The sequence below is a fragment of the Anas acuta genome, chromosome 7 (genome assembly GCF_963932015.1).
Source record: "Anas acuta chromosome 7, bAnaAcu1.1, whole genome shotgun sequence".
Taxonomy (NCBI): Eukaryota; Metazoa; Chordata; class Aves; order Anseriformes; family Anatidae; genus Anas; species Anas acuta.
The window spans coordinates 6,928,782-6,941,706 of NC_088985.1; the positions used below are offsets into that span (position 1 = coordinate 6,928,782).

Sequence of the window (12,925 nt, forward strand, 5' to 3'; positions counted from 1 at the left end):
ATAGGAACCTAATGTAGTTAAAACTTCACTTAACTGCTAGTAATTAATAAGGAACCACTGCTACGGAGATGGAACCTCCGAAAAGACGTGTGATGTCTTGGGTATGGTTGCTGTTGATGGAAGTTTCTATAACAGCTCAGTGTGGCCAGAGCCTTCAGTGTACGTTTCAGATAGATTTGTATTACAGTTTTAATTCAAGGAGGTATTTTCTTTGTAAAGGATAATTACTACTTTTTTTTTTTCTTTTTTTCTAACAGCCTGTTCTAGTGTCCGGTATGCATAAGAAAATGAACTTCAGCCTGTGGAAAGCTGAGTCAATTAGTCTAGATTTTGGAAACCAGCAAGCTGATATCTTGAATTGCAAAGACAGTATTATTTCAAGCACCAACGTCAAAGAGTTCTGGGATGGTTTTGAAGATGTTTCAAGTATGTTGTTTTGAATTACTATCATGGAAGATCATTATAAACTTAATTATTATCATGTATTGTTCCATAGATTCTAAACACAGTCAATGTTAGAAACTGCGATTTAAAGCATTATTTTGGATCTTAAGGCTTTGAAGAAATCTTAATTTAAAAAGAAAGCTCTAGATAATCTGTTTCAAGAGAATGTGATGAAAACTTCTATTTTGTACCTTTGCAGAATTCAAGATATACTAATATACCATCTCCTCAGTTCGGTCTGACTAAGAAAATGAACAACTTCACCAGTTCCTTAATTACTTGAGTGTGTTTTGTGTCTTTCTTGAATCTCCAGCTTAATAATCCCATTTTACATATGAAGCCTTTATATACAGTTTAATAGTTCAGTTATATGTTTTAGTTGAATAAAGTAAAACCCCTGTGGTGTATGGGTTCTTAGTAATTTCTGTGTTACTTGCAGAACGGCAGAAAGTAAAAAATGGGGAAACAGCTCTACTAAAATTGAAAGATTGGCCTTCTGGTGAAGATTTCAAGGCTATGATGCCAGCAAGGTATTGGAGTTTAATACTTAGATATTCTTAAGTCAATCTGTTTTTTTTTTTTTTTCCTCTCTGTGTGATGACACAAATTCACAAATAATTTTTAATTTTCTTCTCCAGATATGAGGACTTACTGAAAAGCTTACCCTTGCCTGAATACTGTAGTCCAGAAGGAAAACTAAATTTGGCTTCTCATCTGCCAGGATTTTTTGTCCGTCCAGATTTGGGACCCAGACTATGCAGTGCATATGGTGAGTATGCCCTAGAAGTTGTAACAGTTACCTCTTCCCTTAAAATTATAGATATCATTTGTTAGTGCTTGACAGAAAGCTGAGCTTGTTCAGAGGATAGTTACTGACTGAATGTTGGAGAAATCCTTTACTGACTGGGATGTTAACAGTACGTGTACCTCAGCCATGAGAGTTTATATGCTTCTGAGTTGGTCTTTTTCTTGTGCTGTTACCGTCTTCTGAAGGAGACGAATGATTAGTTACTTTAATACAAAGAGTTCCCATCTTCAGTAATTCCATATGACAAAGGACTTCATGAAGTATTAGTGTTTATAATTCTAGTCATAAACAAATCTCAGAACTTTTCTTGTAATTTTTATCTGTGTTGTATATTGTACACTCAAAGATCTGTTTAGAAAAGATTGTTTCCCTCAGACCTTTTCCAGCTGCTCCTTCTTTTTGCAAACAAGCTTGTTCAACTCTGGTTTACAAATTATTTTAATGGCATAAGAAATGAGTTGTAATTTATGGCATAATGGCTTTGATTTAAAAAAATAATAAATAAAAATAAATCCAGATGTCCTTTAAAATGAACACATAAAAGATAGCAATCAAGAATTGGTCTGAAGAACTGAGTCATTAATGACAGTTATATGTAATACTGCTCTAAGGTGTAGTGTTATGACATGTCCTTTTGACCTGAGTATATATTTTTTCACCTCTTAGAATTAAAAATAGTTTTCCTCTTTGGGGATTTATTTTAAATAGGAACTTGGTTTATAGCCAGGCATAAAATTAAGGCTTTGATTGCTTTTGTATTGACTTTAATTTTACCCCCAATTTTTATTTGTAACATAGGTGTGGCTGCTACTAAAGACCATGATATAGGAACTACAAACCTCCATATTGAAGTTTCTGATGTAGTGAACATCCTTGTTTATGTTGGCATAGCAAAAGGAAATGGAGTACTTTCCAAATCAGGTAAAGATCATTGTAAATAGGTGTAAATGGACTGAATATGTCACTTTTAAATTTGACACTGCTTTACTGAAGTGCATGAAGTACTAGCTTAAACTGGGGAGCTTCATTGTCTCAAGATTCGTCAATGAATAAATTCTGCCTAAAATACGCTGCGGTTTATAAATTATGACGTATTTCAAACTCATTAAATTTATTTAATTATTTATCTATTTATGCTATTACCTGTAATAGATGTTCCATTCCTGTGTAGGGCTGGTAGAGCTAAAGAAAGTTCTAATGTTTATGTCAGGATGATGTATTTGGCAAACCCTCTGTTTATTCTGCTCCCTATGGATGCACTGTGTTTGCTTTATTCTGTTTGGGCTATAATGTAATTTTTCAGCACTGGGGAGCTTAAGTTGGTGTATGTTAGCTCTCTGTATGAGGTTCATTGCCTATGTGAAAGTCCTTAAATCACTGAAATAGTTGTATTTCCTTTCCCTGCTCTGTTGTCCTCTGATTCCATAATCAGCAAATGTAGATTAAGGGTGCAACTAATAGAACTGCAGTGTAAGGTTTGCTGTCTCTTATTTGCTTTGGAGTTGCTTGTGTATGCACCAAGTTAATACCAGCAAAACTTCAGGAAATGGGGAGAAGTCTAGTTTATTGACTAGCTGCTGCAGAATGGTATGGAAAACACTACTACTACTGACTGCAGAAGAACACCTTTTTCATCTTAGTTTTTTGGTCCCAACCCTGCTTGTTTATTTCTGGTAGGAGAAATGTGTTCTAACAAATTGGAGAGATGTAAAAGGGAGATTAAAAATTAAATGTGGCTTTAAAGGTAATTACAGCATTCATGTTAAAACGTTCTATTTAAAGAAAATGAACAAAAAGATCATTCTGTTGTGTTCACTGAACTTCTATCTGCATAGTCTCACACGACAAATTTGGAAAGATGTTCTGTTTCAGTTCCTCCACTGTCTCACTCTTAAAAAATGTTTTTGTAAAATCCTAGGAGTACTGAAGAAGTTTGAAGAAGAAGATTTGGATGACCTCTTAAGGAAGCGGTTGAAAGATTCAAGTGAATTACCTGGTGCTTTATGGCACATTTATGCTGGCAAAGATGCTGACAAGATAAGGGAATTTCTGCAAAAGGTTAGATTTACAGTAGATGTTTATAAAATATAATTTAAGTAACTGTTAAAGGGGGTGTGGGGCAAAACCTCCAAACCCACCCCTATGCTATGGAAGGTGGGAGGAAGCAAAATTCTTGCTTTTATATCCATAAATTATAACTGACTGCTGCATCAGTCAATGAATGAAATACATCACGTGGTATGTACTCATCTCTTAAGAGTTACAGGTAGTCTGAAGGTTCAGGAGAACATAGAGATTATTCTTACTCTTTTCTAATGTAATGTTTTTTTAAAGTTATTATAATTTACTAGCATTTAAATGATAACACTTCTCCCAAATGCTTGTGTTACCAAATGCTGAAATATTTATGAATTTTCCTATTAAAAACAAAACAAAACAAAAACTTCAATCCAACAACCACTGTTCTTCTTAGGGACCAGTCTTCATTAGCTCAGACAAAAAAACTGCCTTGTCTCTTAATGAACATGAAAGCAGTGGGGATAATGCACCCAAGGACAAAATTCTACAATATGACCTACTGCACAGATACTCTTTATTCAGCATGTGATGAACAAGTCAAAGCTGCCTTAGAACCTCCCAGGTCATTACTTACAACGTAGGACCAATGGTCACCATTGGGCTGTAGGCAATGATCAGTGCCAGTACATTTAGAGATGCCATACTGGAAGTGATTTTCTGAGTCCTGCTTTTAGCAAGTTCTCACGTTCTAGAAGGTGGTCTTGATGGATGACCTCAAATCACCAATATAAAACTGAAGTGGTTGCTCGAGGAAAAATCATCAAAAGAAATCTTAACTGTCTTCTGCTGTGGCAGTAATTTAGATGAGTTTTAGCTGGGTAAACAAAAGGGGACCATAAATGATCTGGAGACCAATGTTTCTACCACAAGCAGGAAAAACATTAGGAAATGTAGCAGTAAAAATTCTCTTGGACTGTAAACGTGTATTTCAGTCCCATGGCCTCTGTTCTCTGGTGACTCAAACATAAGCTCTTTGGCAAGCTGAACTGTGGGGAAAAATGAGCACTAAAGAACAAAATTACAGCTAAAGCCAGGAAAATATGAATTGTACATCCAGGCTTTTCTGTATATTCAAAAACTTGATGGTCCTAAAGTAGAGGTGGTGTCTCTTAGGTTTGGACAAGAAAGCTGGGGGTGGCTGTGGTGAACAAAACAGTGAACACAAGGGAATGAGTGGACAGTGCATATTATTCGGAGTTTCTTCTTTAGAACAATTAAGGGGCACTGTGGAACTCTTGGAACAACAGGTTTAAAACAGAAAGAAGTACTTCGGATGCTGTGTCACTAGGTTTGTCATTTGCTACCAGAGCTTGCCACAGTATCCAGAACTGAATCTCATGCCACCTTCTATTTTTGGTGTGGTGGTATTTTTGAAATATATAATTGGAGATGAATTGATGAATAAACTCTGGGATTTGCTGATAAGAGAGAAAATCTCAGTAACTCCTTTAGTACAGGAGAGAGGTGATTAAGTACACAGGAACAGTTTCAAGTCCTGCATCACATAATTAAGTATATTTAACGTTATTATGAATAAAAAATGTATGTTTTCCATGAGATAATTGTCTCTGGAGTCATGACATATGGATTGGATATATATGTTTGTTTTTTTTCTGTAGTAACTGTGATTCATCAGTTAGCGATTGATTAAGAGTAATACTTGTTCCCTTGCGATTAACTTCATAAGAAAAGGTTGTTGATGGTTAAGTCTAATGCATTGTCAGGAAGTTGTTTTTTTATTTATTATTTTTCACTGTCCATCATGAGCAGTACTGTAACTTTGTAAGTTATGTATACTTAGGTACGTGTACAACTTAAGTAGCAAAAGTTTCAGCTTCTTATAAAAGTAACTTGGAATCCTTTCTGTACTTACAGATAGCAAAAGAGCAAGGCTTAGAAGTTTTACCAGAGCATGATCCAATACGTGATCAGAGTTGGTATGTGAACAAAAAGCTTCGCCAAAGACTTCTTGAAGAATACGGAGTAAAAACCTGTACGGTTATTCAGTTTCTTGGTGATGCTATTATTCTACCAGCAGGAGCACTTCATCAGGTAAAATGCACAGGTTTAAAGACATACAGGATTAAATAACATAAATGTCATCAAATAACTTTTTTCAAAAACATAGTGCATTTATTTTCAGGTCAGATTTTCTTACTGGTAAGTGTTAATGTATAGGAATGTGTTACAAGCTCTATCTGTTTGTATAGATAACTAGCCAGTACTAACAAACAACAATTCAAACATTTGAAATGCTGTTTATTTCTTCTTCTATAATGAAAAATGATCAGACCATTATGACTTTTTTCCCTTATTTCCTGAGTAACTTTCTAAATAAATTGGTGCTAGCCAGGAGAGTGTTAAGTTAATCAGTCTTCTTCTAAACCCAAGGTAACTTAACACCTGGAGAGGCAGGGGGAAGGAACCCAAAAAGATAAACACCTAGATGTCAAGTGTTCTCTTGTTTTCTGCCTTCAGCTACAGGGAATAGTGGAGAAAGTTTATGTATAGTTAACAAGATGGTTATGCAACAGGGTTTGGGTGTTGGTTTTCTGCACCATATTGAGTTCCTTTATCCACACAAGGTACATCAATCTCCAGGAGCTAGCACTGTCCCTTCAGCAGCTTTTCTTGCCATCAGAAGTGATTCTGCTTTGGCAGAGCTAGGCTGATTTTTTTTTCTCAGTTCTGTAAGAGAAAGTACTACCAACAGAGCAGTTTCACAGAAAGTTCTATGAATTTGTGCAGCAAGCTTTAGTCCTCCCTGCACATAAATCTTGTTACTGTTTTTTTTTCCTCACAGTCTGCAAATTTCACCTCTATGATGGAAAGAGGAAGAAAGCATGATTGCTTACATGTGATTTTTTTGCATTGTTCTAGTCAGTCCGTCCGTCTGTCCTCCCCCATATGAATTTTGTCCTTTTAAAACAGGAAAGGGAGCCTGCTTTCTTGCTGCCTTGCCAGCTGTCAAGCACCATTATTTAGGTAGCTGACAGTCAAGGAATGAGGAACATCCCCTCCCTGCAGTAGGGGTTGTAAACCATCTTGTTATTAAAGATTCATCAGTGATCTGCACTTGGGTTCAAGCGAGGTGAGGCCTTTCTGAAGACGCCACGGTTTGGTTTCTGATCTGCAGATCAGCTTCCAGCTCTTCTGAGCACAGAGGGAGCAGCAGCTTGCCGTGTCACCATGACCAGAGCTCTGGGGTTTTCTGCATAACAAAAAGATGACTGGGTTGTGGTGATGACAAGTGTAATGTTCCTGCTCTGTCTGCTGGCTATTGCAGTTGCTTGTCCATTGAAAGCAACAGGTATCTTACCCAGACTAGATTCCTTCATCATTGAGTTTCACGTGGCTGCATTAACCCGGGATGATCTGTGTGGATTTGTTTGCACCAAAAACAAATGAAACAAGCAAGCAAGCAAGCAAACAGACAAACCCCAAATACTGGGTTGTAAATTGCCTTTCCCTGTGCCATGTCTCCAGTGGCTGGCACTTTCTAAGCCCTTACAAAAAGGTGAAGGAATGTCTGGCGTTGCTGATATTCTTAGCTCTTGTCGGGTTAAAGCAGTGTGGATTCCCATAGTCAGTAGGATTTGTGTTGCATTCTCCATTAACCTTACTCTGATCTCTTGAAACAAGGGAGATAATCCCAGATAGACTGAAAAGGGAACCCACAGAAAATCATAAACGTACTAGGAAAATTGTTTTACATAGCATGAGGCATTTATATAAGGTATGCAGAATGTAAAACATGAAGTTGTGGGACAGTTCCAGGCTTCCCTAGAGTTTGCAGGTTTCAGGGCCAAAAATAAGACCACTGTTATCTTTATCTCGTTGGCTTCAAACTCCAAATTGCTTTTGAAGTGGTAATGCTCTAGCTTCTGGCACCAAGGAGTTAATAACATGGTGTTTTTAAAACCGTAGTGGGTGAAGCTGAGAACCTTTTCATCTTCAGTAAGTTCCTGTGAATCTGCCACGTAGGAGGAAATGAAAGCATCGTGTTCTTTCATGTACATGTACAGTACTCTTTCTCTATAGAGATGCATAAATACTGACCTTAGGGATCAGCACCAACACTTCATATATACAAAGCACATTTAAACACTTAAAAATAAGTCTGAACAAGAATACATACCGGGTTAAGTTTACATGTTAAGCATTTTAGGTTTACATGTTAAGCATTTCAGATTTACATGCATATCATGAATCCTTAATAACTAAAACTGGATGACAGTTGATAGTAAATTTGGTGGTAAATTAGCATTTTTATTTGCTCATCTGTAATGTTGTGGAACAGAGGAAATTAGGGCAATGTGTGGAGCTAGGGAGCCCAGTTGCCTGTGATCACTGTGTGGTGTAGTCAGACACTTTTAGCCTGGAACCTGTTAGGTTTGTTGTCTCATACTTATTCCGACGTACTGGTCTAGAATTTTACTGCTCTTAATGTGGGGGAGGTTGTTTAGTTTCTTTTATATATCCTTTTTTCTTTCCAGCTTCTGTGGATTCACATCTGGCTTAAAGTAACTTGTCGTTAGTATTTTATAGTAACATAAACAATTCCTTTTGCTTTCTGGAAAAAAAATGTGTGGGGATTTGGGGTGCAGTGTTGGACTAGCCTCTGTATGGATGCTTCCTTTTAATGTACCTTGAGTGTGTTTCTCTGTAGGTTTTTGTCTCCTTGGCTGTACAGATAGAGGAGCTCAAGTGTCCTCTGCTTTGCTAGTATCAGGGTCTCACTCTTTCTCCAGTGCTTGCAACAAACGAGCCCTCAGCTCTCCTGCAAACATTCCTAGCTTAAAAAAAAAACACCTTTGGTCTTGTTCTTTTGAAGGATACGCTCTTTCTGCAGCTCCATTCTGGGTCAGCCTGCATCACAGTCTTCTGCCAGGGATGTCCTCCTTGGTTTTAATTTGGTGATTCTTATCCAAATTTGTAAAATATTTTAGTGATAAATTGAAAGATAGCAAGACTTGAGTCGGTGGTGGAAATGTGTTGTTCAGACTAAATGCAAAAATTGTTATAGTAGAACAGGTTATTATAATGTTGTTTTTTTATAACTGTATTATCTTGATTAACAGCGGAATTATATATTGCAAAATAACATGCTGCAGGTAATAGGACATCCTGGAGATGTTAGGATAAGCAGGTATGCGAAGGGCCTGGGAGCTGCGTATGCAGAGCTGGCGGGCTGCGCGCTAGCCCTGGGGTCTGGCCATGCAGGAAACGGCGGATGCACAGCATGAGGACAGGAGGGAGGCAGGGGTTGGACCGCCCTTTCCTCCAGCCCGGCTGAGGTCTGGGGCTGTTCAGATGCTCACCCATCTCCTGTGCCCTGCAGGGAAATCTGTGCTTCACGTGGGCTGAGGGTGAAGCCGTGCTCTCAGCTCAGCTGGAACTGGCACAGTCGTGGGAGTGTTGTAGTCCTCGCCCTGCGAACCTCAGGGGAATCGTTGCTAAACATATTTATGAGAGTGTCATGATAGCGGTTGGCATTCTAAATCTGTGTAAGCAGAACTGCCTGGGGGCTGTCAGCGGGGCATTCCCATGTTAAGCACCAGACAGGCAAGGTAAGATCTGTCTTCCCCCCAAAGACCGATAAGACAGGCACTGGCTAGGAAGGTTTAAGGCACAGCAAAATGAATGATGTGACAGCAGCGAATCCTGTCAGCTCTGCGATGAAGGGAGGCAGCGAGATGGAATTGGTAACATCCTGTCTCGGTGAGGAGAAAGTGAACGAGCTGTGTGGGATTTGCACGGGGTGAAAAGCAAAACAAGGGCAGGTACGGACTTGAAACAGGTGAAAAGCCTGCGAGGGAGGAGAGGGGGCTGGAGCCCGTCTGCACAGAGCTCAGACATTTCACCCGAAGCTCTAGGAAACTCCCCGAGCGCCTCGTGGCGGCACCTCTGCAGCTCTTCCCTCACACTCGTGGCTTTTTTGTTCTTTGGAAGTTGAGGCAGTGTGGCATCAATAAGGCCTCTTCAGTTCCTGGATTGCTTCACTTTTGATGCATACACAGAAGGAAACTGTACTGCCTTGTCTTTCCTGATGATTATGAGGTTGCAGAAGCCTGATGTGCAATGCTAACATCAAGCTACATGTTAATCTCTAGGATTTCACCTGTAATCGGTAAGCCACCTTACAAAGTCAGACTGGCAGCCTTTCTGAAAAGGAAAATAATTTTAAAATAAAGTGCTATGTAGGGACGTGAAGGTTTGAACGTCGGGCAGCACAAGAGAAACTTCAGACTCCATGTTAAAAAAATCTGGATGTTACTAGATGCAAGCTTAAAATCTGGGAGCTGTATCAGTAATGAGCAGGGTGGGATTGTTGTTTGCTCCAGTAGCAGAGGCACCCCTCCCCGCTCCCCAGAGCTTTGCTAAGTTTGCAGAATTGATGTTGCACAACTTGGTGAGCAACTGTTAGAACTTGGGGAAGGGAGGTTTTTGACATGCCACAGAAATGTTGTAATTTGTAGAGGTTTGAAGGTGAATCATGGTAACAAATATTATTTCTGAATAAGACGAACAGGAGCCAATAGGTCACAACCAGGAAGCAGTTTTTGCCCTCCAGATATGACCTGGTGGCAGGAGAGGAACCTGCAGAGAGAAAAGGACACCATCTCATCAGTAAAGGAAACATTAAAGGAAAAGAAGCGTTTTTGTCCTTTGGGAACCTGCTGCTTTATTCACAGCTTCTTTTTTCCTTTTAAATATTTTGACCAGCAATTACTTGTCAGTGAGCATGGCAAGTTCTGCCTGGCCGAGTTTGGTGGCAGCTTGCAGCGTGTCCGAGTGGCCCAAGGAGCCGGGTCTGTCAGGCAGGGCTGCAGCTGAGTCAGGCTGTGGTGCCTGCGCAGTGTTTTGGAAATGGCTGCACAGCAGTGCTACACAGCAGCAGTTCCCGTATGGCTGGTAAAAGGGAGGAATCGCACATCAGGGTATGCTGAACAAACGTGGGAACCGACTGCAGGAAAGAAGTGCTAGAGCACTGACAAATATGTTGCTGTTCAATGTGTGTCTCCTACCAGAAGCCAGCTGACCTAAGTCGAATAGGCTTAATTGCTCTCTCTATAAAATGTATAAAGGCATCCTTCAGTCTGATAAGTATGTGGTTTTAGAGATCTCAAGTCCCACTCTTTTCTCAGGTGTCTCTGCCAAAGAACAATCCCAAAATACTAATTATCACTCTTATTTTTATTTTGGATAGGTGCAAAATTTTCACAGCTGCGTTCAAGTAACTGAAGACTTTGTGTCTCCAGAACATCTTGTACAGTCATTTCATTTAACGCAGGAGCTGCGGCTGTCAAAGGAAGAAATCAATTATGATGATAAACTGCAGGTAGGAAATGAATTCGGCTCTGGAAGCTGTTGTGAAGGCAGGGCATGCTCGGGCTCATTGAAATGCGGAGCAGTGCGTGGAGCTACTTCCTCGCTGCTGTTCACACAGAATAACAATGAGCAGCAGCATGAATGCCAGGGTGTAAATGACTCTCCCTTGAATTGCTGTTTCTATTTATTTATTTCACATAATGTTTTAAAATGTGTAAAAAGGTGTTTCCTTTTGCACCGACTTGATTCTTCAGCCTTCCTTTTTTTTTTTTTTTTTTAACATCCATTAAGCTTAGTCCTAAATGTAGTTACTTTTAGGAGTTCCTTAGGAGTAAGCCTTACTAAAATGTCTGATGTTCTTGCAGGTTAAAAATATCTTGTATCATGCAGTTAAAGAAATGGTGAGAGCACTGAAGATTCATGAAAGTGAAATGGAAGATATGGAAGAGAACTAAGCACTCTCTGCTTTTTTGTGTTAACATCAAATGGAGGTTATTTTTTTCTAATATATGAACAGTATGCACACTAATTTAAGCTTCACAAACCATCAGTGCCAAGAAAATATAGTCATCGTATTTACTTGCTAATGACACTGCAACGGTAGAGCTTCATATCACAGCCACTGTGATTACGTGTTAGACTTGCAAACAATGAAGCAGCGTTCTGCTGTCCTGTATTATAATGTACATGAAGTTTGTGAAATGTCAAAGATTTAAGATGATGTATTTATTTTTGGAAAAAACACAAAATTCTATGCTATATTGTTGATCAAATGTAAATGTGACTTGTACAGTTTGCTAAAATAATTCAGATATTTTTCACTACATTGAGACAGTTACTGTGAGAGTAGGACACAAACACCAGCTATTGCCTGCATTTGGGATCTTGCTGAGTCCGCACAGCAGTCATGTCATAATCTGAAAATTACTGCCAAATAATTGTAAACTTTGTAAAATATAAAGTATATAAAGTAGATATTAAATACAGACACTTCAGTATTTTATTGAAGCTATTCAGTGTACAATTAAACGTTTTCAAAAGGTGTAATTTATTTAAAAATTGTCTCATTTTGGTAAAATTTATGTGAACTTTTAAAGCTAAATATTAAACTTAATATGCTATGTAAATATATACATATATACATTCAATGATGTATTTTTTTAAAACATTGGCTTGCTTTAATTTGTTAAAAGTGCAAGTGTTACACATGCTTTGTACATTGAAGTTGAAAGGGGTTTTACATTTTCCATTAAAAGAACTTTATCAAATGTTGTCTCGTTGTGTTTGTTTTTCATGTTGGTGGCATATTTGTGACAGCCCGAGTCGTTCATTCACAGTAATTGCCAGTGCATCTCTGCTTTGGTGTCGCTTATTGTAACGCTTGAAATGTTCTGCCGTGGTTGATGTGCGCCGTTCTGCCCTCTCTGGGTTTGAAACAAAACTGCAAAGGGAAGTGCTGGAGCACAGTTCAAATGGCTGAGCCAAAAAGAGCCTCGCTCAGAATAAAACAATTTAAACATTGCTTATGTTCTGTCTTTAATAATCCAACACGTATTTTGGGTGAAGGGGGAAAGGAATTTCTACAGGAAAAAAAAAATAGCATCTTGGCTTTTTGCAGCTCAAGTAATAGAGCAAAATAATGACTTAAAAAAAAAAATTCTGCTTTTATTTAATAAGAATTTTGTTAAGCTATTCGTGTTTGTCTGAAGAGCTAAATTGTACATAAACTTTTCAATTTATTCAAACTATCCAAATGTTTAGTTTTCTGTACTAAGTGTTAGATGCAGCCATTAGCTAGCTTGTTGTTTGGCTGTAAAGGGACAGGAAGTATCCCACTTACTGCTCTGAGGGTGACAGTCAGATAGATTAAAAAAAGTAGTTGCACGAGGGTGACAAAGTCTGATAGATTAAAAAAAAAAAAAAAGTAGCCTCGTGAGTCTTCTTAAGAGACAGCCTTAAGATAGTAATTTAAGAGAAACAAAGATGATTTGGGGCTCCAAAAGTTCATTGTTGAACAGGTTTTAATTCATTTGAAGTTGCAATGTTGGGGTTAACGTTACTGTGCTTGGCAGCTGATACTCGAGTTCACACCCAGTTACATGCAGCAAATGAACTTAACCTGTGTATAGCACAGAACCAGCCTGCTGTACTTCCTTTAAAGTTTAGAATGTGTAAATGAGTGAATTTTAATCTCAAGTATAAATATTTCTTCTTTGAGTTTCGGTGCAGTACGTGAAACATCTGTGCCATGTCTTGAGGTCA

At 38.6% G+C, this 12,925-nt stretch overlaps 1 protein-coding gene across 6 annotated transcripts in view; it reads left to right on the forward strand.

Annotated features, from left to right (window-relative positions):
• Positions 1-11,931, forward strand: part of JMJD1C (jumonji domain containing 1C) — a 161,633-nt gene extending 149,702 nt beyond the window's left edge. For all 6 annotated transcript variants that reach the window (XM_068689121.1, XM_068689123.1, XM_068689126.1 and 3 more), the window contains 8 exons: positions 258-426; positions 884-974; positions 1,083-1,213; positions 2,051-2,173; positions 3,171-3,310; positions 5,207-5,383; positions 10,542-10,673; positions 11,029-11,931. In XM_068689121.1, the coding sequence (XP_068545222.1) occupies positions 258-426; positions 884-974; positions 1,083-1,213; positions 2,051-2,173; positions 3,171-3,310; positions 5,207-5,383; positions 10,542-10,673; positions 11,029-11,118 (1,053 nt within the window). In that variant the 3' untranslated portion in view covers positions 11,119-11,931. The remainder of the gene's footprint in view (positions 1-257; positions 427-883; positions 975-1,082; positions 1,214-2,050; positions 2,174-3,170; positions 3,311-5,206; positions 5,384-10,541; positions 10,674-11,028) is intronic.
• The last annotated feature ends 994 nt before the right edge of the window (positions 11,932-12,925 follow it).